At 45.3% G+C, this 26,274-nt stretch overlaps 1 protein-coding gene across 1 annotated transcript in view; it reads right to left on the reverse strand.

Annotated features, from left to right (window-relative positions):
- USP3 (ubiquitin specific peptidase 3) overlaps positions 1–26,274 on the reverse strand; it is a 266,304-nt gene that overhangs the window by 125,791 nt on the left and 114,239 nt on the right. The window contains exon 8 of the mRNA XM_078685262.1: positions 231–344. Within this exon, the coding sequence (XP_078541388.1) occupies positions 231–344 (114 nt within the window). The remainder of the gene's footprint in view (positions 1–230; positions 345–26,274) is intronic.

Below are 26,274 nucleotides of genomic sequence, written 5' to 3' on the forward strand. Positions count from 1 at the left end.
GCATAATTTAATCTTTTTTACAGATCAATATTTGGATCTAAACAATCAGGTAGACAAATACAATTCCACTGGGGTGGTGTTGCATGCCTATAATGTAAACTCTTCTCAGTGTTCTGATTACTAAACTCACAATAAAGGAGAACTATAACCAAGCACAACATGATTAAGTACTTACATTCACTTCACAGTGAAAACAAACATGTAAGAAGCTTTTTTCCCACCAATCTTACCGGAAACTCGGCATAATTTTCCAAACAACATAGAATAACGATTCTGGACTAAACGCGGTCTGGCTGCCTTGCCACAGCGCACACAGTGTCTTTCTAAATTCTTCCACTAAAGAACTGAAAAGAAAGAAAACACATAGTTCCATAAAAAAAATCTCTCAACTAAAAAAAGCAAATAAATGCACTAGCAAAATGGGTTCTTTTAAAGTACATGACTATTAACATTAGGAAGAAATGCCACAAGCAGCTAATGAGCTTTCCTTGAACGTTTAATATTTTGTATGAAATAGTATGTAAGCTACTCTCTCTGGATTTTGAAATATGGCCTCGAGCTGTCTTTCCCAGGTAAGGTAATGCGACATTACCACTCCTTAAGAAGCAGATATCAACAGCACAAACTGCAAAATAAACCTGATCAGTCATCACAATCGAGAGGCAATAGCACCTCTTCTCCACAAACAAAGAGCTCTACCAAGCTTTTTGGTAGGCTTGACCCCAATCCTATGTGCAAACATTTTTACAACATCATCCACAGACACATCTTTCGAAAGTAAGTGGAAGTATAGTATATATCTTCCCCAAACATTTGATGAACCAACAAATCTGTAGAAGAACAACAGCCATTTATTTTCAAGTTTCTTTGACCATACAAACATTTGGTATCAGTAGTGCCAGAAGGATGATAACATTGATGATATACGAAGTGCAAACTCAGTTTATGCATTAGTAATCATTGGACCTAGAACCCTCATTGCCAGTACCTATGGTTAGCCTAACACAAAACATGTATATGCTCCAGCATCTAAAGTAAACTTCAGTGATCTGTTTTATATTGATGTCTTTCCAACCACACTCTAGACAAGCTCCTTCCTGCAAATGAAACCATCCCAAAATCATTTATTGCTGAGATGTGTCCAGCACACACTTTGCTGATGGCACACAGCACAATATTAAGCTATAATCAGATTTAACAGGCTCCCAAATGCTTTACCGATATAATCCCCAATTTCTGACCAGTGATACTGAAGTAAACAGCATGAAGAAGAAAAAATATGGTACAGTGAGTACAATAAGGTACTCCTCATCTTATATTCCATTGTTTTTAAATTTCAATCTTTTCTGGTGAGTAGAAATACTCCGGATAGTAAATAAAAACACTATAAAATAACACAGCAACGTGTCAGTTCAATGTTTACAGTATAATCTTTACAAGTGTTTAGACAAAAAAGTGCACATATTGTCCCATGCCTCACAAAGGAGTTCATCTGCCACACTAGTCCTCTCCTCTGCATTTAATGAGTAGATTGTTAAAACGTGTGATCTGGTTCGCAGTTAGTTCCTTTCCCTATGTTATAGTTTCACTAAAGTGAGCTTATCAAGTAGGTTCTGTGTACTATATAGGAAAACATTTGACTGATTGGTAGATAGAGCTAGACGGTAGATAAACGGGAATTTGGCACACATTTTAGTTCTCAGCTGAGAAAAAAATAATAAATCCCTAAATTCAGACTGAGCAGATGTCGGATTATTCTTATTCTCTGAATGTTGTAAGTGTTTTGCAAAGAATGCATCAGTGGGAATAAAGTTTACATGATAAAGTGAAATTTATAGTAAGCTTTGGGAGTTTATATTCTTGCCCAAGTCTTGAACCATCTTTAAAAATATTTTGGGGGAAAAATGTGGGTGACTGACATTTACCCAAGTAATCACAGATATTCATGGGGAACATTGATGTTTTATTTCTGCTGAAAGGTTAAATTTTACAAATCTTTTTGAGCAAAAAAAATTATAAGAAGATTAGCATCCCTACATTACTTAGGAAACTATGGGCTTCCCATTCACTCTAATTCGGCAAACAACTCATCCTTACCCTGGATAGATGAAATATGCAAATAACAGTCATCTGCTCAAAATGTACACATTCACTATAACCAATATATTCAGATATCTGGCTTGGTGTCTTAAGAGCTCTGTGTTATTACAGCCACAATTATAATTCAGTATTTTCCTGTAGTCTTTCTCGATTAACTAGCCCAAGATTCTCCAAATTACATTGGCTAGCTCAAACGTTTTTGCTGAAGCCTGATCCTGAGCAGTTAAGATAAGAAGTTATCAGCATTACCTTTCTTTCCTACAGATGCCCATGCTAGTCAAACATAGCTCCCAGACTCTCATAAACAAAAGGAGTGCTTGAGGATGTGTATATAAGAAGCAAATGTGCATAACACATTATCCAATTGTTCCAAAACCTTTCATATATACTGTGAACTGAACTGGTCAATACGATGCGTTTTTAGGTTTAAAGGGGCTTACCACCAAGAGGTTGACTGTTACTCAGCCAAACTGGAACAGCAAGATCAAAAGACCAATTTCATATTCAATGTAGAATACATCCCTGCTGGACTAGGGACACATTCAATATGCTTAGTTGACTTACAATGAACTCAGCATAAACCTTTGGGTCAAGATTAATCAAACTGATCAGCCTCCTCTTTTATGGGGGAAGACAATAAGGATTTCACTGCTCCTCTGTGGTAGTTTGACACTTAGATGTACTTCTGTAACAATTATGCCATTGCCTCCAATAACTGTTTATTAAGCAACATGGGCAATTCCAAAGGAAGATCATCTAGGCCACGTCATTTAGTTCACAAGATGGTTTATAGCATCCAACATTTCTTCCTGATTACTGGGCCATGCCATTACTTCTGTTGTTTGGACTCAAAGGTGGAGACAAGGACATCAGCGGAGGTTCTACAGGTGGGGATCAGTCTGAAGGTTTAAAAATTAATGTTAACACAATAAGTAAATTCCAATTGGATCCACAGAATTTTCCACCCAGATGGCGTGATGCAGAGTGTTGCTGGTATCGTCTATACTGCTGTTGTAGTTTAATGGAAGCGAAAGGGATCTGAAGAAAAGAAATGGGGAGGTAGCAAACAAAAGAAGTAGAAAAGAAGGGAGAGTAAGGATGGGGAAGAAAGAACGGAAAATAGAGAGACTACTACACAGAGTAGGAATTGAAAAAGAAGGAAAACAGGATGAGCTGCAAAGAGAGTGAAGAAGAAGAGAGATGCTGTGGGGACAGAAAAGAGTAGGTGATAGAAGTGGAGGAAGGGAAAGCAGCAGATACTCCGAACCAAACACGTATTTATTTTGTGGCTTGGGCTGTCTACAGATCATCCTGCAAGTGCCTGCTGCAGTTACAGTAGTTTTTATTTTCTTCCTTAAGCAAACCTAATGATAACCAACAGATGTACTGTTTCTAAGTGAACTGGGGAGACTACGAAGGTGCTTGGAATCAGCATGTGAGGCTGTGTATGGAGCAATCACCACAACTGCTACTAACAAGAGAGCCATCCCCTATTACCGTGAAAAACCAAACAATCCTACATAGCTCCCGCCCTTCACACACACAGGTGGTTGCTTACCCTCTTCCACTTAGTACCCTGTTCCAGGAGGACAATTGAGCACATAGCTCAGACAGTCTCATCCAGTCTGTGTGATTACTCACAATATACCGCCATTTCCCCAGCCAGACATGGCCCTGCAGGAACGTGAGGGAGGATCTGGAGCACTGTGCAACTTCTGCTGCTTCTGGTCCCTCTGGTAGGCTCAAGATGTTACAAAGCATCATCAAGCCCAAAGCTAATCTACTTGCTCCAATTTCTAATGGTGCCATGTTGGACTTGGCCCTTTTTGCAGGGTCATCCTTGAACTTTTTGCCTACCTCCTATATTTTTTCTGACTTGTTGTTGGCTGTTTTCTGACTCTGGGCACTTTACCGCTGCTGATCAGTGCTAAAGTGCAAATGCACTCTATGTTAAATTAATGTATGAATTAGTGACTCCATTATTGGCTGGTTTGGTTTACTTGTCAGACTCTAGTACAGTGCACTGCGTGTGCCCAGGGCTTGTAAATCAAATGCTGCTGGTGGGCTTGCAGCACTGGTTGTGCCACCCATAGAAACAGTCTGTAAAGTGCGTCTCAGGTCTGCCATTGCAGAGCCTATGTGCAGTCTGGTGCTGCCATGTTGACTGGGCAAGGGCACCCACATACCAGTCCCTAAACCTTATCTTTTCTGCATTTAGTCAACTCTATGGTAGGCCCAAGGGCAGGGTGCATTGTAGGTAAAAGGTAGGACATGCCCAGATGTGTGTGGCATGTCCTGATAGTGAATTACATGCATTTTAGTTTTTCACTATTGCAATGCTACCTGTTACCTATAATTATTTACAACAAGGGGTGGTGATGGACAGAGTCTCTGAATTAAGCAGAGTACTCTCACCCAGTCAAGAGATCAGGGCTAGATCCAACACCGTTTTTTAGCTCATTGCACCATCCCAGTTTCAGAACCTGGCTGTATGCAAATTAGTCTGTCCCTGGCCCAGTGCATCATGGGAACAGGGCAGACCAGACTACAAAAGCCAATTCTTACACTGGGAAGGAAACAAGCTTCCGGGGACCGGTTTCTGCCATTTCAGGCGTCTTCGGCCCGGCTTGCTTGAATCCTGATGGTGCAATGAGCAAGGGACTCACATCTGAGTATACCCTTCCACGCTTAGGGTGGACAAAATTATTTACAACAAGGGGTGGTGATGGACAGAGTCTCTGAATTAAGCAGAGTACACTCACCCAGTCAAGAGATCAGGGCTAGATCCAACACCGTTTTTTAGCTCATTGCACCATCCCAGTTTCAGAACCTGGCTGTATGCAAATTAGTCTGTCCCTGGCCCAGTGCATCATGGGAACAGGGCAGACCAGACTACAAAAGCCAATTCTTACACTGGGAAGGAAACAAGCTTCCGGGGACCGGTTTCTGCCATTTCAGGCGTCTTCGGCCCGGCTTGCTTGAATCCTGATGGTGCAATGAGCAAGGGACTCACATCTGAGTATACCCTTCCACGCTTAGGGTGGACAAAATTATTTACAACAAGGGGTGGTGATGGACAGAGTCTCTGAATTAAGCAGAGTACTCTCACCCAGTCAAGAGATCAGGGCTAGATCCAACACCGTTTTTTAGCTCATTGCACCATCCCAGTTTCAGAACCTGGCTGTATGCAAATTAGTCTGTCCCTGGCCCAGTGCATCATGGGAACAGGGCAGACCAGACTACAAAAGCCAATTCTTACACTGGGAAGGAAACAAGCTTCCGGGGACCGGTTTCTGCCATTTCAGGCGTCTTCGGCCCGGCTTGCTTGAATCCTGATGGTGCAATGAGCAAGGGACTCACATCTGAGTATACCCTTCCACGCTTAGGGTGGACAAAATTATTTACAACAAGGGGTGGTGATGGACAGAGTCTCTGAATTAAGCAGAGTACACTCACCCAGTCAAGAGATCAGGGCTAGATCCAACACCGTTTTTTAGCTCATTGCACCATCCCAGTTTCAGAACCTGGCTGTATGCAAATTAGTCTGTCCCTGGCCCAGTGCATCATGGGAACAGGGCAGACCAGACTACAAAAGCCAATTCTTACACTGGGAAGGAAACAAGCTTCCGGGGACCGGTTTCTGCCATTTTAGGCGTCTTCGGCCCGGCTTGCTTGAATCCTGATGGTGCAATGAGCAAGGGACTCACATCTGAGTATACCCTTCCACGCTTAGGGTGGACAAAATTATTTACAACAAGGGGTGGTGATGGACAGAGTCTCTGAATTAAGCAGAGTACTCTCACCCAGTCAAGAGATCAGGGCTAGATCCAACACCGTTTTTTAGCTCATTGCACCATCCCAGTTTCAGAACCTGGCTGTATGCAAATTAGTCTGTCCCTGGCCCAGTGCATCATGGGAACAGGGCAGACCAGACTACAAAAGCCAATTCTTACACTGGGAAGGAAACAAGCTTCCGGGGACCGGTTTCTGCCATTTCAGGCGTCTTTGGCCCGGCTTGCTTGAATCCTGATGGTGCAATGAGCAAGGGACTCACATCTGAGTATACCCTTCCACGCTTAGGGTGGACAAAATTATTTACAACAAGGGGTGGTGATGGACAGAGTCTCTGAATTAAGCAGAGTACTCTCACCCAGTCAAGAGATCAGGGCTAGATCCAACACCGTTTTTTAGCTCATTGCACCATCCCAGTTTCAGAACCTGGCTGTATGCAAATTAGTCTGTCCCTGGCCCAGTGCATCATGGGAACAGGGCAGACCAGACTACAAAAGCCAATTCTTACACTGGGAAGGAAACAAGCTTCCGGGGACCGGTTTCTGCCAATTCAGGCGTCTTCGGCCCGGCTTGCTTGAATCCTGATGGTGCAATGAGCAAGGGACTCACATCTGAGTATACCCTTCCACGCTTAGGGTGGACAAAATTATTTACAACAAGGGGTGGTGATGGACAGAGTCTCTGAATTAAGCAGAGTACTCTCACCCAGTCAAGAGATCAGGGCTAGATCCAACACCGTTTTTTAGCTCATTGCACCATCCCAGTTTCAGAACCTGGCTGTATGCAAATTAGTCTGTCCCTGGCCCAGTGCATCATGGGAACAGGGCAGACCAGACTACAAAAGCCAATTCTTACACTGGGAAGGAAACAAGCTTCCGGGGACCGGTTTCTGCCATTTCAGGCGTCTTCGGCCCGGCTTGCTTGAATCCTGATGGTGCAATGAGCAAGGGACTCACATCTGAGTATACCCTTCCACGCTTAGGGTGGACAAAATTATTTACAACAAGGGGTGGTGATGGACAGAGTCTCTGAATTAAGCAGAGTACTCTCACCCAGTCAAGAGATCAGGGCTAGATCCAACACCGTTTTTTAGCTCATTGCACCATCCCAGTTTCAGAACCTGGCTGTATGCAAATTAGTCTGTCCCTGGCCCAGTGCATCATGGGAACAGGGCAGACCAGACTACAAAAGCCAATTCTTACACTGGGAAGGAAACAAGCTTCCGGGGACCGGTTTCTGCCATTTCAGGCGTCTTCGGCCCGGCTTGCTTGAATCCTGATGGTGCAATGAGCAAGGGACCCACATCTGAGTATACCCTTCCACGCTTAGGGTGGACAAAATTATTTACAACAAGGGGTGGTGATGGACAGAGTCTCTGAATTAAGCAGAGTACTCTCACCCAGTCAAGAGATCAGGGCTAGATCCAACACCGTTTTTTAGCTCATAGCACCATCCCAGTTTCAGAACCTGGCTGTATGCAAATTAGTCTGTCCCTGGCCCAGTGCATCATGGGAACAGGGCAGACCAGACTACAAAAGCCAATTCTTACACTGGGAAGGAAACAAGCTTCCGGGGACCGGTTTCTGCCATTTCAGGCGTCTTCGGCCCGGCTTGCTTGAATCCTGATGGTGCAATGAGCAAGGGACTCACATCTGAGTATACCCTTCCACGCTTAGGGTGGACAAAATTATTTACAACAAGGGGTGGTGATGGACAGAGTCTCTGAATTAAGCAGAGTACTCTCACCCAGTCAAGAGATCAGGGCTAGATCCAACACCGTTTTTTAGCTCATTGCACTATCCCAGTTTCAGAACCTGGCTGTATGCAAATTAGTCTGTCCCTGGCCCAGTGCATCATGGGAACAGGGCAGACCAGACTACAAAAGCCAATTCTTACACTGGGAAGGAAACAAGCTTCCGGGGACCGGTTTCTGCCATTTCAGGCATCTTCGGCCCGGCTTGCTTGAATCCTGATGGTGCAATGAGCAAGGGACTCACATCTGAGTATACCCTTCCACACTTAGGGTGGACAAAATTATTTACAACAAGGGGTGGTGATGGACAGAGTCTCTGAATTAAGCAGAGTACTCTCACCCAGTCAAGAGATCAGGGCTAGATCCAACACCGTTTTTTAGCTCATTGCACCATCCCAGTTTCAGAACCTGGCTGTATGCAAATTAGTCTGTCCCTGGCCCAGTGCATCATGGGAACAGGGCAGACCAGACTACAAAAGCCAATTCTTACACTGGGAAGGAAACAAGCTTCCGGGGACCGGTTTCTGCCATTTCAGGCGTCTTCGGCCCGGCTTGCTTGAATCCTGATGGTGCAATGAGCAAGGGACTCACATCTGAGTATACCCTTCCACGCTTAGGGTGGACAAAATTATTTACAACAAGGGGTGGTGATGGACAGAGTCTCTGAATTAAGCAGAGTACTCTCACCCAGTCAAGAGATCAGGGCTAGATCCAACACCGTTTTTTAGCTCATTGCACCATCCCAGTTTCAGAACCTGGCTGTATGCAAATTAGTCTGTCCCTGGCCCAGTGCATCATGGGAACAGGGCAGACCAGACTACAAAAGCCAATTCTTACACTGGGAAGGAAACAAGCTTCCGGGGACCGGTTTCTGCCATTTCAGGCGTCTTCGGCCCGGCTTGCTTGAATCCTGATGGTGCAATGAGCAAGGGACTCACATCTGAGTATACCCTTCCACGCTTAGGGTGGACAAAATTATTTACAACAAGGGGTGGTGATGGACAGAGTCTCTGAATTAAGCAGAGTACTCTCACCCAGTCAAGAGATCAGGGCTAGATCCAACACCGTTTTTTAGCTCATTGCACCATCCCAGTTTCAGAACCTGGCTGTATGCAAATTAGTCTGTCCCTGGCCCAGTGCATCATGGGAACAGGGCAGACCAGACTACAAAAGCCAATTCTTACACTGGGAAGGAAACAAGCTTCCGGGGACCGGTTTCTGCCATTTCAGGCGTCTTCGGCCCGGCTTGCTTGAATCCTGATGGTGCAATGAGCAAGGGACTCACATCTGAGTATACCCTTCCACGCTTAGGGTGGACAAAATTATTTACAACAAGGGGTGGTGATGGACAGAGTTACCTATAGGCCAGAATGGGCAGTTTGATTATAACACCTTATAATCCTACCTGACTCAGGGAACTAGGTAGAAATTCGAGTTTAGTATACCTGAACTCAGAATGATAAAATACATCTTTTAGTGTAGTTGGTTTTAACATTCTGTGTTTGAAAATACCACTTTTGGAAAGTAGGCATTTTCTTCCCTAACTATCCAAGCCTGCCTCTGCTAGGTTGTGCACTCCTTGTCTGGAGTTTGAGTGACAGGGCTGGGGGATTCCAGGAGATAGAGTGAGTCAGCACAGGGTTGAATAGAGCTATCTCATGAAGATGGGTGGAAGGAGTTGGACCTGGGACCTGAATAGGGCGGTGCCTGCTTTCCACAATGCTGGCTCCACCTCCTGTGGTGCGTCTGATGCCCCTGGCCCACACTATCAAAGGAAAGAAGGAGTCTTGTCAACAAAGTGCTCCAGGACTGCATAGAACTGGTTTGGACTAGGCACAGACACTCTCTGCCTCCAGAGACAAAGGATTTGCTAGTATAAATATGGGGACCCAGACCCCAGAACTTTAGATCACTTTTGAGAAACAAGAAGAACCTTTGCTGAGGAGAGGAACCAGAAAGAAACTGAAGGAGGGGACTATCCCTTTGCTGAGTGCTGTTTGGGGAACTTGTAAAGGATCTCCAAGGGCTTGAAAATTGAGCTTGCCTCCTGCCGAAGTGTCAGGTATAACAGAATTCACCAACCAGCTCCCCTGAGTTCTTTTGAAGTGCCTGTTGTTGTGCTGGGCCTTCTGAGGAACTGCGTGTCGCAAGGAGCTGGAAGCGTGACTCACGAAGAAGAAGCGTGACGCCATTGTAGAAGCACCTCGCCGGAGAAGAGTGTCGCCATCGCAGCAGACGCCGTCGCATCAACGGAGAAGCGTGTCGCCGCTGCTGCCACTGTTGTCGCATCACTGAAGTAGGGTGTCGCATCACCGAAGCGCCTTGCATCATCGGAGAAGAGTGTCGCAGTAGATGCTGTTGCAACACTGGAGAAGCGTGTCGCAGGGCCTGTCGCAGCTCAGAAGATTAGTTGAGTCGCCGCGTGACCGTCGGGCGTGCACGCATTGTTGTCGCATCAAGAAGAAGCCGCCATTTTGTTTCATTTCACCGGATCTTCATCGAATTCACGGCGTTGCGGGTCACATCGCCACGGAAGAGCAGTAAGAAATCGACGCATCACCTCCCCATGCAGAGAAGAATCGACGCATCACCGTCCCCTACGCAGCAGTAGGGAACCAACGCATCACCGTTCTTGCGTGTACGGAACCGACGCATCAGCTTCCCTGCAACACTTTCGCTGTAGTGTTACGCATCCAAAGGTACATTGAAGTTAAAGTGTTGCATTTGACATCTAAAGAGAACTAAGGTATTTCTACCATTTTTGAAGTAAGGTATTGTGGATTTTTGTCGTTTGTGGGCTTGTGTTAAGTCTATGTAAAAATACTTAGTTTTATACTACAACTTGTGTGGTGTCCATCTGTAGAGTTGTCACTGGGTTACTGTATGTGTTCATAAATGCTTTAAACACTGCCTCTGAAATAAGCCTGTCTGCTTGTGCCAAGCTACCAAGGGGGGTGAGCAGGGGTTATTTTAGGAGTGTACACCTTTACCCTGACTAGACACAAGGGTCCCTATTTGGTCAAAGGTACCTACCTTTCTGCTCCAGGCCTTGACGGATACACAGCCGATTTTTATAAAGAATACAAAGAAGAACTTGTCCCTAAATTAGTTGAGGTGTATGCGGAGGCACTGGAGGTGGGCGTTCTCCCGCCTACACTCCGGGAAGCGGTTATTGTTCTATTGCCCAAGCCCGGTCGTGACCCCACTTTGTGCAGTTCCTACAGACCCCTATCCCTCCTAAACCTGGACTACAAAATCCTAGCCAAGGTCCTTGCAATTCGACTAGCGCTCCTCATGGACACTTTAATTTCGCCGGCCCAGTCCGGCTTTGTTCCCCATGGATCCACCTCACTAAATCTTCGCACACTGTTTTCTGTTTTGCACAGAATTGACCCCTCCACGCCGGCGGTAGCGGTGTTTTTAGACGCGGTGAAAGCGTTCGACACCCTGGAATGGCCTTTCTTTTTGTCAATCATGCGGAGAATGGGAATGCCGGCTATGTTTGTGGCAACAGTCGAGTTGTTGTACTCCGCTCCCACCGCCCGAATAAGTCTAAACGGCACCATCACAGAAAACTTCACACTTGCGCGTGGCACCCGCCAGGGGTGTCCACTGTCCCCGCTCCTGTTCATCATTGCTATGGACCCCCTGGTGCGACATTTCCAGGAGAAACATCTTCATCGTGGGCTCCAGTTTCGCACCGGCCCTCTACTGATATCGTTATACGCCGATGACACTGTTTTGTATGTACGACTCCCCAGTCCAACCATGAACCTTTGCTGACAGAGATTTCCCGATTCGGAACCTACTCGGGCCTGCATATAAATTGGCATAAATCAGTGATTTTCCTGCTCACCCCCTCCACTGTGCAGTGGACCTGCTTGTTCCCTTTGGAATGGAGCGAGGACTCAGTGAAATATTTGGGAGTCCACGTTCATCTTGACACGGTGTCCATTGTCCGATTGAACTACGGTCGTGCCCTCGATTTTTTGGAAGACAATACGGAGCGTTGGATCCGCCTCCCGCTTTCTATGGCTGGGCGGATTGCCATCGTTAAAATGATTGTCCTCCCCAGGTTCTTGTATTTATTTAACAATATTCCGATCCCCCTAACCAAGATTTTTTTTTCCCAACTTCGCTCCGCTCTTTTGCGTCTGATATGGGGAGGCAGAAACCCTCGAGTCTCTTGGCATACTTTGACACTCCCGTATGAACGGGGCGGCTTTGGCGTGCCAGACTTTTTTCTATATTACTTAGCCGCACAGAGCTCATACGCATACCCTTGGTTTCACCCGGATGCCAGGATTCCTCATTTGAGACCGGAGGCGGACTTGGCGCTCCCAGTGGCCTTCTCTTCCGTCCTTCCTAGGGGACTCCCTCGAGACCCGCAGGATATACAGCCTTTGTCCACTACTTGTTGGGCCTGCGATAAAATTAGACGCCTCTTACTCCTCGAGAAACTCTACTCCCCTGCTCTGCCATTGCCCAACCCCCACTGGCTCCCTATCACTGGTGAATCAGTGGTGCAACGCACGTTGTCCAAATACCAAATACACACTATAGGGGACCTTTTCCCGGATGGCCACGCCTTTTCCCTCCCAGAGGACCACCGTTTCACAGACAGGTCTTTTATGGACTCATTCACGCTGACCAGAATCCGCTCTATGCTTAGGGCTGAATTCCCCACGTTCCCGCTCCCCCCTGAAGAATCCACCGCACTTACATTCATAATGCAGACCCAAATGGGGGCTCATGTTGTCTCCAAGTTATATAGGCTGTGCATGGCCTCGGTTCCCTCACTTGACACTAAGGTGCGCGCAGCTTGGGAGGCCGACCTGGGTACCAATATCACAGATGATCAATGGGCAGCCTGTTGTGCCACCACTAGGGATGTCTCCATAAACACCAAACATAAACTAATACATTTTAAGTTCCTTAGGAGAGCGTACCACACTCCCGCGCTTGCTCACAGAATAGACCCCAGCAAACCACACAACTGCCCAAAATGCAATGGCCCCCAGGCTGACTTTGCTCATCTTTCTTGGACTTGCCCGAAACTACACACATTTTGGCTACATGTACACCAGGTTTTGGGGTTAATAATCGGCATGGACCTACATCCTACCCCGGAAATCGCGTTGCTTGGTTATGTCCCTAACTTCCCGCGTAAGATTAGGAAACTGGCCTCCCTTGGCTTCCTTTTAGCCAAGCGCGAAGTGGCGCTGCTCTGGTGTGCTAGGCGCGCCCCTACAGTCCGCGCCTGGCTCCGTAGCATGGCATACTGTAACGCCAACAGCGCTGAATACTCTGAGATGGTTCCTAGAGCCTCCAGGCCACTGGATATATGGGGGCCGTTCCGGGCATACCTTGCGAAGCTAACACAGGGAACACAATCCCAATCAATTAACTCCTTTGTCCCGACGGGGGTGGGTTGACTTGGTGAGTATTTAGCCTACATCGCCAAGATAAGGACTCCGCCGCCCTGGCAGCTTGCTCGATATCTTTCAGTTGCCGAGCTGAGTGTTGCCTTTCTCACTGTGGGACTCCTGAATCTCCAAGGTTGTGTCTGACAGACGCCTGGTCCACGCATGTCTGGCTTGATGTGCCGTCCTCAAATTGCTCTACGATGGGTGGCTCTCAATTTTGTGCTGACTGGCTTGCTTGACTATGCTCGCAATGTTATCCTTTAGTAGCTTCCTTTCAAACGGATGTGACCACTTTTCCTTTAGTTACACTATGATTTCACTTTTTTCTTTCTCGTTATGTAAAATATCAAAATGCAAAACTGTACCATCGTATTGTATTATGCTGATAGTTTGCAATCTCACGACGATATGCTCAACTATTCATTGTTTTGCTGATCATTCCATCTTTCTGTTCTCATTGCGACTATTGTATGTACTGATTGGATTGCGACTTCATGTAATAAAGAGATATTAAAAAATAAATTAAAAAATACCTACCTCTGCCTACTAGAGAGCCCCAAATCCAATTTGCGCCCTCCCACTTCAGGCTGCAGCTTACGAAGCTCACATTTGTACTAAATTATGGTTATTCATCCTTAAACACAGACTAGCAGGTGAAATGTTTAAGACCACAGCAACACTACTCAAAGCTGCAGATCTGGAATATTTTACAGAGCACCATGATTAAACACAGCATAGCAGCATCAAGGTTTAAATATGAACAGCAGTGCAAAAAAGTATGCAACAGCTCCTGGTTTTTACAGTATTACTCTTTCTACACCTTTCTTAAATTCTCTTATTACCCTCATAAAGTCACTTAAACAATGAAGTGCCCTTCTCGCAAAGGCTCTTTGTCTCTCATAGACGAAGTCTCTTCACCTCCATTTTCAGGCATGTGCAGCTCTAACTCCATACCAACCTCTGCTTTGTTACACTGCACCGCGCACAGTTTTGGACGAAATGTCTGTTGCACACCTGTGCATGGGTATGCCCCACCACAAAGGAGGGCCATTTACTGCTGTCCATGTTGAAACTGGCCATGTCTCTATCAACCTAAAGAAACCAATAGCTGACACCAGCGACCTGAACAACTTCAGCCCAATATTAACACTTCTCTTCTCAGAGAAGGTGTTAAAAAGCAGTGTTGCCTCACAGCTATCCCTTTATATCCAGGGAAAGAACCTTCTCAATATCTTGCAATTTGTTTTCAGACAATACTCAAACAGGCCTTCTGCAATTATTAGAACATTCTCTCCACTTCCTTAAGGCAGAAAACCTCTTTGTACTTGTGCTTTTTGATCTCAGCTGTCACAGTCAACCACTGTGCTATGATTACCATCCTGAAAGAACGAATGTTAATCAATGGCGCTGTCCTAAAATGGTAATGGTTCCCATTTGTCTAACCAATCACATATAGTTAAAATAAGAAGCTTTGTTTTTAACAAAATTGCCCTAAGTAAGGGTACAGAGGGCTTGATCTAATCCCCCAACCTTTTTTAATTTGTATGTCAACACACTTAAAGAGATTCTGAGTAAATCTGTAATTATCCATCACCAATAGACAGATGATATTCAGACCTAATGAAGATTTCTTACTGGAATTATATCCTTCCACTCTCCACAACCCCGAAATGATTTTAAAATTGTTGGCCAACCACTGCCTAAAACTCAACCAAACAAAAACGGAATTTATTCAAATTTTCATCCCAAAACAAAATCACCCTCCTTGCCTAAGAAAGGCTTGATTCCTTCTCTCCACTGATCTGTAAACCAGCGAGCATGTAGAATGTTAAATCACTGCAATTTATTCTTGACAAAAAGACTTTACCTTGAGAAGCAAAGCTTGTCCATGGCCAAGACCCTGCCACCAATGTAGATGCTGTGGAACATCAAGCAATTAATCACTCAGCAAGAGCTGAAAACTGTAGTCCAGGCCCTGGTACTCACAAAGCCCATCTGTCACACCTGAGAGCAGTGCTTGATGCAGCTGCCCACTTTGTACGAAATCATAAAATATTTGATCACATTTCTCCTATACTTCGGACTCTACTATGGCCCACTGGCGCAAGAGCCCAAATTAAGCACCTCCAAAGCCATCCACACCATCTTACTTGGCTGAAAAACTGAAAATAACTGGTGGTCGGCGGGAAGCGAGAAATGCAGAATCACACCTGCTGGAACATCACGCATTCAGGCAAGAATGTTTTATGCAACTAACATTAGCAAGTAGTGCAGTAAGGATGTTGAACTCCCTCCCACCAGTTCTTCGCACAGCCTCGAGTCCTGCCACAAAAGGTTTTTGACATCCTCCTATTTAAGAGACACTTTGTATGAAGCGATGGGGACTTCTCTGCATCGCCTTTTAACTTATCCAATCTCTCCAAATACCATCTGCCTGGCCTTTCTCCCCGGATTTGAACTGCTATGGCTATTGGTTTCTTTGTTGCTGATCTGTTATATTTATGTTCATTGTTATCCACATTATTCTTTTTGTTGCTTTGTAAAATGCTCTGTTGCCATTAAGCCCTGTTAACACAATATAAACCACCAAAATATATAAAACTATAATAAAAGAGAGGTTCTCCTTCAAACACCCCCCCTCACCACACCCACTAGATGCAGCTCCCACGGCACACCATGCACTATGGCTACTTCTCACAGCGCCTCCTCTAACTCTTTCTTGTGACCCTGATAGTCCTAGTGAGCATGCGTGGGGCCATCTTTAAAGGGGTCAATACTGATATTCTGATATTCTGGTGCGAAACCGGACAATCACATTATACTTTCAGCAGACTGAATCCCGGAGAGGATCTTAATGTACATAATTATACCAGTTGCCTGCGTTTCCCTTGTTTGTAACAAAAGGAACATTCCTTTTAAAGATTCTTCATACCCGATTATTGACTATTCTGTGAGTTTCTATCACCTTTCTGTTACACAAAGTATTGGATTATTTGTCCCAGCTTTCTTGTTAGGACTGCAATAAATGAAAGCTTATCGTCTGGGTTCCTCTATGTGAGATGTCTGTCAACAATCTGCTTGACTTTAGGTTCAAGAGACATGATTTAGCACTTTACAAGCAATTCGTGCTTATATCATAGTCTGATTACCCATCTTGGATATCCTTAAGAGCTTGCTAGCAGACCAAATGCAATACTGGTTCATAAATTATCTTCAAAAAATACATTTAACTGAGTGTAGAGAGATTCTAAAAATGTGCGTGTGGGAGCACTTATCCATTGTCTACTAAGGCAGTGCTTGCTCTTCAATAAGCTGTAATCATGAATTATTAAACTGAGCTCCTATCTTGATCTCATAGCCTTCCAAACTTTTCCAGAGTGCTAAAAGGAGAATTATCTAACTGCTTTGTAGACCATACGATAAAATCACTCAAGATAGGAACCCTTTGATTGTTACTTCCACCCTCGGTCCCATATTCTTACCTAATGCGCATTCACTGGAAAGCTTCACCCCTCTCACAACAGATATTGTGGAGACTCTAGTTAGAACTGTCAAAACAGGCTTTCCTCAGGATATTCTACCTGCTAAAGTATCTTCATTACGTCATAAACAGTTGTGACCTGCTATCTGCTCAATTTTCAGTCTTTCCATGAGCAAGGGCCATTTGCCACCCGAATGGAAGGCTGCCCAAGTAAGTCCCATCCGGAAGAAATCTAAACCCCCACGGGAAGATCTGTCCAACTACCGCCCACTTTCTCTGTTACCTCTTCTGTGTAAACTCTTGGAAAAACACATCAATAAACATCTTTCAGAGTACACTGAAGCATCAGGATGCCTCGACTCCTCTCAGTCTGGGTTTCGACCCAAGTTTAGTGCAGAGTCAGCATTGATTGCCATTACTGACAACTTAAGACACTCCCTGGATAATGGACAAGCAGCACTATTAGTGCTTGGTCAGCTGTGTTTGATATGATATCCCATTCCATCCTACTTAACAGACTGAGAGATATTGGAATTCAGTGGTTATCATGTTTTCTAACACACCTTACCCAAACTATCAACCTCGGCACCTTTCTATCTCAAACTTCGGAGTTGACCAAAGGAGTACCACAGGGATCTTGTCTCGGTCCCAGACTGTTCAACATTTATGTGGCTCCTTTAGCGGACTTACTTCGGGAACTGGGCTTCAATTCAATCTCATACAGTGAGGACACCCAGCTTTTAATGTCTTTTTATTAAAACTCTCCCAATACCCAGCGGACCTTCTCAAAAGGCATGACAGCCATTGCTGCTTGGATGAGGAACAACTTCCTGCAGTAAAATGCAGGGAAAACGGAGATCATGCTATTCAGAGAAGCTCCTCTGCTCTGGTCCCTAGAATGGTGGCCCACCGAACTGGGTGTCGCCCCGGTCTCGAAAGCCGTGGTAAAAAACGCAGGCGTACATCTGGACAAAATCTTACGGTGGAGCAAGTCACTGCCACCGTAGGCTCATGCTTCCATATGCAAAGCCTTTTACGGAGGGGTTTTCCTTTTCTCCCTCTGACTGTACATAAATCACTCCTTCAAGCATCAGTAATAAGCCGCCTAGACTACTGTAATGCCCTGCTGATTTCAGCTGAGTCTTCCCTTAATAGACTTAAGATGGTTCAAAACACTGCAGCCAGCCTTGTCTCCAACTCTCCTGCCTCTTTACCACTAATACAAGGACTACATTGGTTACCAATCCACAAGCGGATCAGATTTAAGATGTACGAGGGGGCGCTCGGCAAGATGGCTGTGCTTTCGTGCAGCTCTGCCGGCTGAACATTATATCCGACCATTATCCTGCCTTCCTCTTGCCATCTCTCGCCAACACCTTCCGGAGAAGTCGCGAAGGCACCCGTAACGCAGATGGGGTGACATTGAAGCGACGTCACGTGTGGAAATCCGTGCTTTGCCAACCCTGCCTGGGCCGGCCTGCTCACAACATGGTGGTAAGCAGCTGCCCTGCAATATTCTGACGGCGGCTTTGCGAGGCGTTAGCTGTGTGAAAGGAGGACCTGCCAGGACACTGGCGGCTGAACGCTGCAGCCGGAATTATCCTCGGTCGGCGGATGAAGCGCCGCGACACACATCGGTATCTGCAGCGGCACTGGCGGCTCTAAAGATTGAGGGAAGGCGTCAGATGAGAGTAGGCTCCCTGCGGTGTGTGGGAGCGAGCAGACACATAGATTTGCAGGTCGCAAAAGGCCCATTGAATGTGGCGGTGATGCTGGTGTGCCCATAGGTGAGGCCCATTGCCCCTAAAAAAAACCTGCGGTGTGTGTCCTACCTTGAGGCCCCACCCGAAGTCTTCACGCTCTGATTCCCTGGCACGCGGAGCTGCGCCTTGTGATTGTCTGTCCCGGAGAAGGCCCGCTGAGTGAAGAGAGGTAATTGGAGGCGGTGCTGGACGAACAGTGGCCCCATGCCATAACCCTGACGAGTTGCATTTGAGAGGCTGCATCGATGCAGCAGGGCCTTGGAGGATTCTACCCGGGGAAAATAATAAAATAATAATAATAATTAAAAAAAAATTTAAAATCATAGGCCACTGGAGTGGCCTACGCCCTGCCGGTCTGGAGATTCTTTTCATCTGAACATATTGCTGGGCAGGAGCGTGGATCGGGAGACAGCACTAATTTGCCGGATTGCCTGTGCTCCTACGCAGCACCTGCGAGGTCACGCATCGCCTGAGGTGATTGAGAGCGGGGATGGTACCTCCCTGCTGTCCCAATAAGTAGCGCAGTGCATTTGTATAAGCGTGGGGCCCAGGCTACATAGTTCACTCGCCATTCTTGGACACTACTCTTGCTGTGACAACTGCGAATTGGGACATAGTCAGACCACGAAGCCATACTGCGTGGCCACAGCGAGCATTGGTGAGCTCCCTGATATGGCGGTCTGTGTGGTCCTGCAGGTGAGCGAGTTGTACTGTGAGTGGTTAATGTACAGCCTATACTAGCGACACCAGTTTGCCTGATCCTGCTGAGACCATCCACCCATTTCATTGTGAGTGACGTACAGTGTGTTCTCCTTAAGGTGTGTGATCTGCTGTGAATACCCACTGTAACTATCCAGATGCAAAATGGGTAGACTAGACAAAACTCAACCATACCTCAATTTTGAAGCCCGGAAATCTAGTAAGAAACAGCGGGGGCCAAGTCTGACTCTGAGCTTGATGCCCCCACGGAGAGCACCACCCCACTGAAATCTACATTATTAGCCATGCAGAGTAGCCTGCAAGCTATATATGGCAAAGTTGATGCCCTCAATCTTAGAACTGATTATATGTCTGCTAAGTTAGACAAACAGGGCGCTAGACTGGGCAAAGCCGATAAAAGAATATCGGACGCTGAGGATGACCTGCAAGCTGTGACCACCAAAACACTAGATATCGAAAAGGTGTTTACCATAATCCAAGCGAAAAATGAGGAGTTGGAAGCTAGGTCTCGCCGTAATAACATCAGGATCACCGGCCTGCCGGAATCAACCAACACTGGTAGGCTGAATACGTATGTAGTGGGAATGCTTCATGAAATCTTTGGATCCGATCACCTATCTGCAATGCTTGTGGTCGAGAGAGCTCACAGGGCCTTGGCCACCCACCCCCCAGCTGGGGCCCCTCCGATGCCTAATATTGCCCAGCTCCTGAACTACGGGGATCGGGACTCGGTCTTGAGAATGTCTCGTAAGAAGGGTGCAATAACATTTCAGGGTAACAACTTGTTTTCTTCCCAGATTTCACAGTGTCGGTCCAAGCAGCCAGGCGGGAATTTCAGTCGGTAAAGAAGCTGCTGATTGCTGAGAAAGTGGCTTATGGCATGCTGTATCCTGCCAGACTACGTACAGGTGCGGGGGATAAGGCCAGAGTCTACACTAATCCCAAGTCTGCCATGGAATATGCTCATACGCTCTAGCGATCCCAGCGAGAGAAATCCAGTACCCCAGAAGAAGAGAACTAACTGCACAACCAGCTACACAACAAATCGTAATGACTGTGGCTTGTCAGGCCTACTGGGGAAGGCTGTTTTACACTGAGGCCTGTATACAAACTTATATGTCAGTAATTGACTTTCTGATCAATGTTACAATGTTGTTTATCTTTATGAATAATGGGGTGTGCAGGCTTGGTACTAGCTATGACTGTTAGCACATGGTATATTGAATATATCTCTACTGCATACATAATATACTAGATGAGATAGAACTCTGTTGTTCAGCCACCTCCCCTCACACCTGGGAGGCTGATTGCGCTCTGGCAACCCCTCATGTGAAATGAAATGAAATGAAATGAAAAACAACTTATATTGCGCAACTAAAACCCGGAGGCATCAAGGCGCCTAACAGACAAAAGTGTGTACCCCACATCTATCTCTTATGCACGTTCTTGCAATGGGTAGTTTTTTCTTGTTTTAGGGATGGCTTTGGCATGTTGTGGTCGCTGGGCTGCGATCAAGGTGCCATCATCATACTCGACCTACTCCAGGGGTGTGTTACTTTCGATTAAGGGGGAAGTCATTTTATTTTGACACACACTGAAATGGATGATCAAGGGAGAGTACTTCTGATTCAGGGCTGCCAAGGTGGTACGAGGCTGCTGTTCATTAATGTATATTGCGCTAATTTAGATGATCAAGCATTTTATTACGATATATGGAGACAAATGGCTGCACTACCTCCTGTACAGTGTTGTGCGGAGTGGACTTCAATGTCTATTTGGAACCAGATATGGATAGATCTGCAAACACTGCATGCCATGGAAAGCAAGCAGCACAAATTATTAGTGATCTAATGGAAGTGGAAGGCCTTGTGGACATATGGCGGGTGCAAAATCCTAGAAGCAGGGAGGGTAAGTTTGTGTCCACTGTACATGGTTCATGGTCCAAATTGGATTATTGGTTGGTAACCAGGCAGGTTGCCACATGGATCACATCGGTCTGACACTCTCGGATCATTCCCCTGTGCTGCTGGAGCCATCTGTCCCTGCTTTCCTGAAGTCGGCATTTCAGTGGCACAGCCATTACTATTTCTCTGAGATTGAGGGGGCAGGACTACTGTGGGAGGCATTTAAAGTTACTATCCGCGGGCAATGTATTGCAGCCCAAACGGGGGTGTTAAAAGCGCTGCGATCCAGGCTCCGCACGCTAGAAGACAAAATACATGAAATTGAGTGCACATATGCGCGACTACCGGACCCAGTATTGCTAGCTCAAACTAGGGAACTAATTTTCAAATATAATGAAACTGTTGAACAAGAAACGTGCCATAGACATAGGAAGTGGGTTGCATGGCAGTTTGGTGAGGGAGGCAGACCTGGCCGTCAATTAGCGAGTAAACTCATGCCTATTACGAGCCAGGAACCCATTGTTGAGCTGCTAGATGATAACTCTGACCCTCAGTACACCACCTCCAGTATCGGGTGCAGTGTTTATGAAGTTTTACGCCACGTTATATGGACCTAAGGCCCCTGACTGAGGAAGCAGAATTTGTGCAATACTTAAAAGATATAGCACTGGGCTGGATGTCCCCAGGACAGCGAGAATACCTCACGCAGCCCATTCCAGTGGAGGATGTAAAAGAGGCTATAATATCCCTTTCCAATGGTAAGGTGGCTGGCCTGGACGGCCTACCAAGCAAATTTTATAAGACATATGCAGACTCGCTTGCTCCATGATTACTGGAGGTATATGCGGAAGCTTATGAGTCTGGCAACCTTCCCCCCCTCTCTCCGAGAAGCCCTAAATGTTGCATTATTGAAGTCTTGCAAAGCTGTAAACTAATGTGAGTCATACCGTCCGCTTTCTATGATCAACAGACACCAAGATCTTGGCTAAAAAAATTGCCAATAGGCTACAGCTTCTAGACCCCAATCTGGTATTGTCGGACCAATGTGGGTTTATACCCAAGAGATCCACAACACATGATTTGCGTACCCTTTTTGTGGTCCTTTAACAGCTGAATCCTGAGCTTCCTGCGGCTGCTGTTCTCTTGGATGCAGCCAAAACTTTTGATTCCCTAAGATGGGACTTCATGTTTAAGGTGCTGCAACGCATGGGAATGCCACTATTTTTCCTGAAATGGGTTCGGCTTTTGTAAAATAGACCGGTGGCCAGGATACAGGTCAATGGGGAGGTCACAGATCCCATAGCTATACATAGATGCCCCTTATCCCCACTGCTGTTTTCCTTGGGCCTGGAACCTTTGGCGTGTAAAATTATGCGAAAGCACTCTGCCACAGAGGCCATTGGCAATTTCTCTATACGCGGATGATATGCTGTTGTATGTCAGGGAACCTACATTACTCTTGGAACCTTTACTGCAAGACTATGTTCGCTTTGAGAGATACTCTATACTTGGTATCAATTGGAACAAGTCCACGGTATTCCCCCTCACTGATTACACTAAAGAAACGGAGTTAGAAATCCTGTTGTAGTGGTCTTGGCTTCCGATGCGCTATTTGGGTGCCTGGGTACATAGGGAACCGAACACTGATCAATATCAACTATGGCAGGGTGCTTGCTAAGCTAAATGACCAGGTTGCTAGATGTATCTGTCTTCCTTTGTGACTGGCTGATAGAATAGCGGTCACCAAACTGACAATCCTACCCAAATTATTGTTTCGGGTGAGGAGGTGCAAGACGGTGGGTTGAAGCTGGCACAGAGCACAGCAAGCGGAGATCCCGCCCGCTAGCATGAGAAGCAGCTGAGAAGCTGGAAAGATAACACTCACGCGTCTCACCTTTATTGGTTCTTTCCAAAACGCTATCTCCCACAACTTGCAGTTGAGGCAGATAATGCACACCCAACATCTTTGCCCGCTATGGTACTACATTATAACAAATTGCAGGATATGACTGGCTTTGATACAGTAACATGCACTGTTAGTGCGTGGGGGGCACTTGTAAAACATGCTGGACTCCCAAATCTCTATGCACTAGCAATGCAAATAGCTGCACACCCGTATATCTCAGTCACACGTGAGAAGGAAGCATTGTATATACTTGCAGCTGCGGGTATCACTAAAATGGGGCATATGAATCAGTCGGGCACGTTTATATCACTTGCTGATATTGGGAAAGGATCTCAACACACCCTGATGCAGAGGTTCATCTACTCCAGGCTACGTCTGGCCATCAGGGCATTGGATCCTGGGTTTCCTACTGAGCCGAAAATGTTGAAAGCCTTACAGGTGGTACTGTCACAGGGGGACCCCACCGGCCTCATTACCAGACTTTACAGTGCCTCATAAAGGGAGACTGAGTTGAATGATTCTAAATCCTTAGATAAGTGGAATGAGCAATTGGAAAGGCACCTCTCTTGGGAGGACTGGGTAGAATGCTGTGCACTAACTGACCATCTCACGGCCAATTTTAACCTCCATATTATCCACTTCAAATGTTTGCATCTACTGTAGTACACAACGGTGAAGTTAAAAAGGTTTGGGCTGCAAGATGACGCTAAATGTACCAGATGCAGGACGGAGGGGGCCGAATTTGTGCATCTCTCTTGGGTATGTGCATTTATTCACAGATTTTGGTTGGATGTCATGCACACACTAACAACGATTGTAGGTGAGACTGTGAAGTGCACACCCGAGATCTGCTTACTGGGTAATGTTAAAAAACGTACGCCTTGCAACAGGCGTATAGTGGCTGTTACTATATTGTTGGCCAAATGACTGGTTGCAAGGAATTGGGGTGGGAAATGTGCGCCCAAACTGTCGCAATGGCTTCAAGAGATTGCGTACTGTAAAGAGCAATTGGCCACATATGCGGAAGAACTGCCAGAGGCCTCCAGGCCTAAGGACTTTTGGGCACCATTCACATGTTACATGTTATAAAACGCAGATGTGTTATAAATACTGAATTTTGGTAATCTAGCACTGAACTGTACCCACCACCTCGCTTTTAAGATGTCAAGTCTTATAGATGCTGAAAAAGCCTTTGATAGGGTCAGTTGGGATTTTATATTTGGAGCCCTGAGATGGCATGGTTTTAGTCCTCCCATTATTCATTATACTCAACTGTTGTATTGTGATCCTTCTTCTTGTATTTGGGTCAATGGCGTTCAATCTAAATATTTTTCCCTTCATAGAGGAACCAGACGAGGTTGTCCCCTCTCTCCCCTTCTCTTCATTCTCACTTTAGAACGTTTCTTGGAAAAAATTTGGTGCTCATCATCCTATACTGGCTTCACATATAAGAATACTGAAATCAGATTTACTGCTTATGCGGAAGTCATTTCACTTTATATCTCTAACCTGGCCACTTCTTTACCAGCACTTTTCTCTTTGCTACATGACTACTCCTCAGTTTCTGGATACAAATTGAATATAGACAAATCTGAAGTTCTACCTCTTAACAAATTCTGCCTCCCTCACAAGTTCCAGGGATCTGGCTTTGAATGGAACCCCAGAAATATTAAATGTTTAGGCATCCTTTATGCCAATACTATTGAAGAAACTATTAAAATCAACCATAAGGCTCTACTTAAAAAGGTCTCTTCACTTATAGACGGGTGGTCCCCCCTTTTCTTATCCTGGTTGGAGAGGCCAGCAACTGTTAAAATGATGCTACTTCCTATTGTTCATTTTTATCTCTCCATGCTTCCTATTTCTCTCCCGCATTTTTTCTTCAAAACCATAAATCGCCTCCTAACAAAATTCCTATGGAATAATCGCAAAGCTAGAATTTCTCTCTCTCGTCTCCAACAATCCAAAGATTTAGTTGGGGTCAATTTTCCTAATATTTCTAGATTTCATTCGGCCTTTACTTTAAAACATATTTGGCCTTTTCTAACAGATTCATCTTCTCCTCCCTTAACTGCCTGGAGCTCAATAGAACTCGTGCAACTAGCTCCTTTTTCTTTCCTTACAGCTACTCGCTTATCTCAACCTCCGAAGAGATGTTCTACTCCCATATTTAAACATTCCAAGGCACTAGTTCATTCATTGTTTTGCTCCTTTCTCTCACAAGCCAACCTTCACCTTTTAACTCCGATTTGGTACAACAAATCTCTAAAGATTAATAACAAGCGCTTTTCTGGAAAGAATGGATTGACAAAGGTATCATAACCTATGATCACTTACTTATAGATAATTCCTTGAGAACCTTCTCTGACATTCGTGTCACTTTTCATCTTTCTAACGCACATTCTTCCCAATTTCCCTTGCTTCAACATGCCCTAACCTCTATTATATCCCAGAGAGGTTCCCTAATCACCACCGTCTCGGCTATCTCACCCCCACCAGATTTTCTATTCCTTTCTATAAATCTATAAAATTCTTTCCCATCCCTCTACTGATAGGCTCAAATCTAAACGTGGGCTTTTATAGGAGAGTGACCTAGCTCAAGAATTTTCTCTCCAGGTTTGGGACACTATTTGGTCTAAAATACATACTGTTTCTCGTTCTGCCAGCACCACACAGACCTTTTATTTTTTTGACAATAGACTTTTTTTTTACTCCTTCTGATTTATATAAATTTAAGTTACTTGAGTCCAAAAAATGTTGGTCCTGCTCACATGCTAATAGTGATCTTCTCCACATGTTTTTTCATTGTCCGTTGGTTAAGTCCCTCTGGTCCTGTATCTGGTCAAAATTAAATGACATCTTAGCCATGGACTATCCCTTTGAGATTGTACATATTTTTTGGCGGTGGTTCTTCACCTATATGGAATGTTCAATGTAATGCACATAAATTTATAGATCTTTATATTGCTATTTCTTTTCAGGTAATTACAACCAACTGGAAGGATACTTCAAGGATTTTATATAATGCTTGGTGGAACTTGTTATGTCATCACCATAGGCTTGATCGTGCCTACGCCACCACTGTACCTTTACAAATCAAAAAAGACTTGTTATGATTACCTTTAACTGATTTTTTTTCTAGACATGTTCCCTGAATGTTACCTTACTTTTACCTTTTACTCCCCTATCTTTTAATTATGTGATATGGAATTTTATAGCACGCTCAATTACTACTAGAGTATCCTGGCACAAAGGGAGCAATGCTAGAGGCAGGAGTTAGAGGAGGAGATCGGAAACATTAATACACCAGTTTAAACAGATGGGTCTTAAGTGTTCTTTTAAAAAGCACATAATTCGGATTATGTTTATTACTGCATTTCATTTTTATTTCCTTATCGCATTTTCAGGTATTGAATTTGTATTCTTGGT

This window comes from Lissotriton helveticus, chromosome 3_2, assembly GCF_964261635.1.
Source record: "Lissotriton helveticus chromosome 3_2, aLisHel1.1, whole genome shotgun sequence".
Taxonomy (NCBI): domain Eukaryota; kingdom Metazoa; phylum Chordata; class Amphibia; order Caudata; family Salamandridae; genus Lissotriton; species Lissotriton helveticus.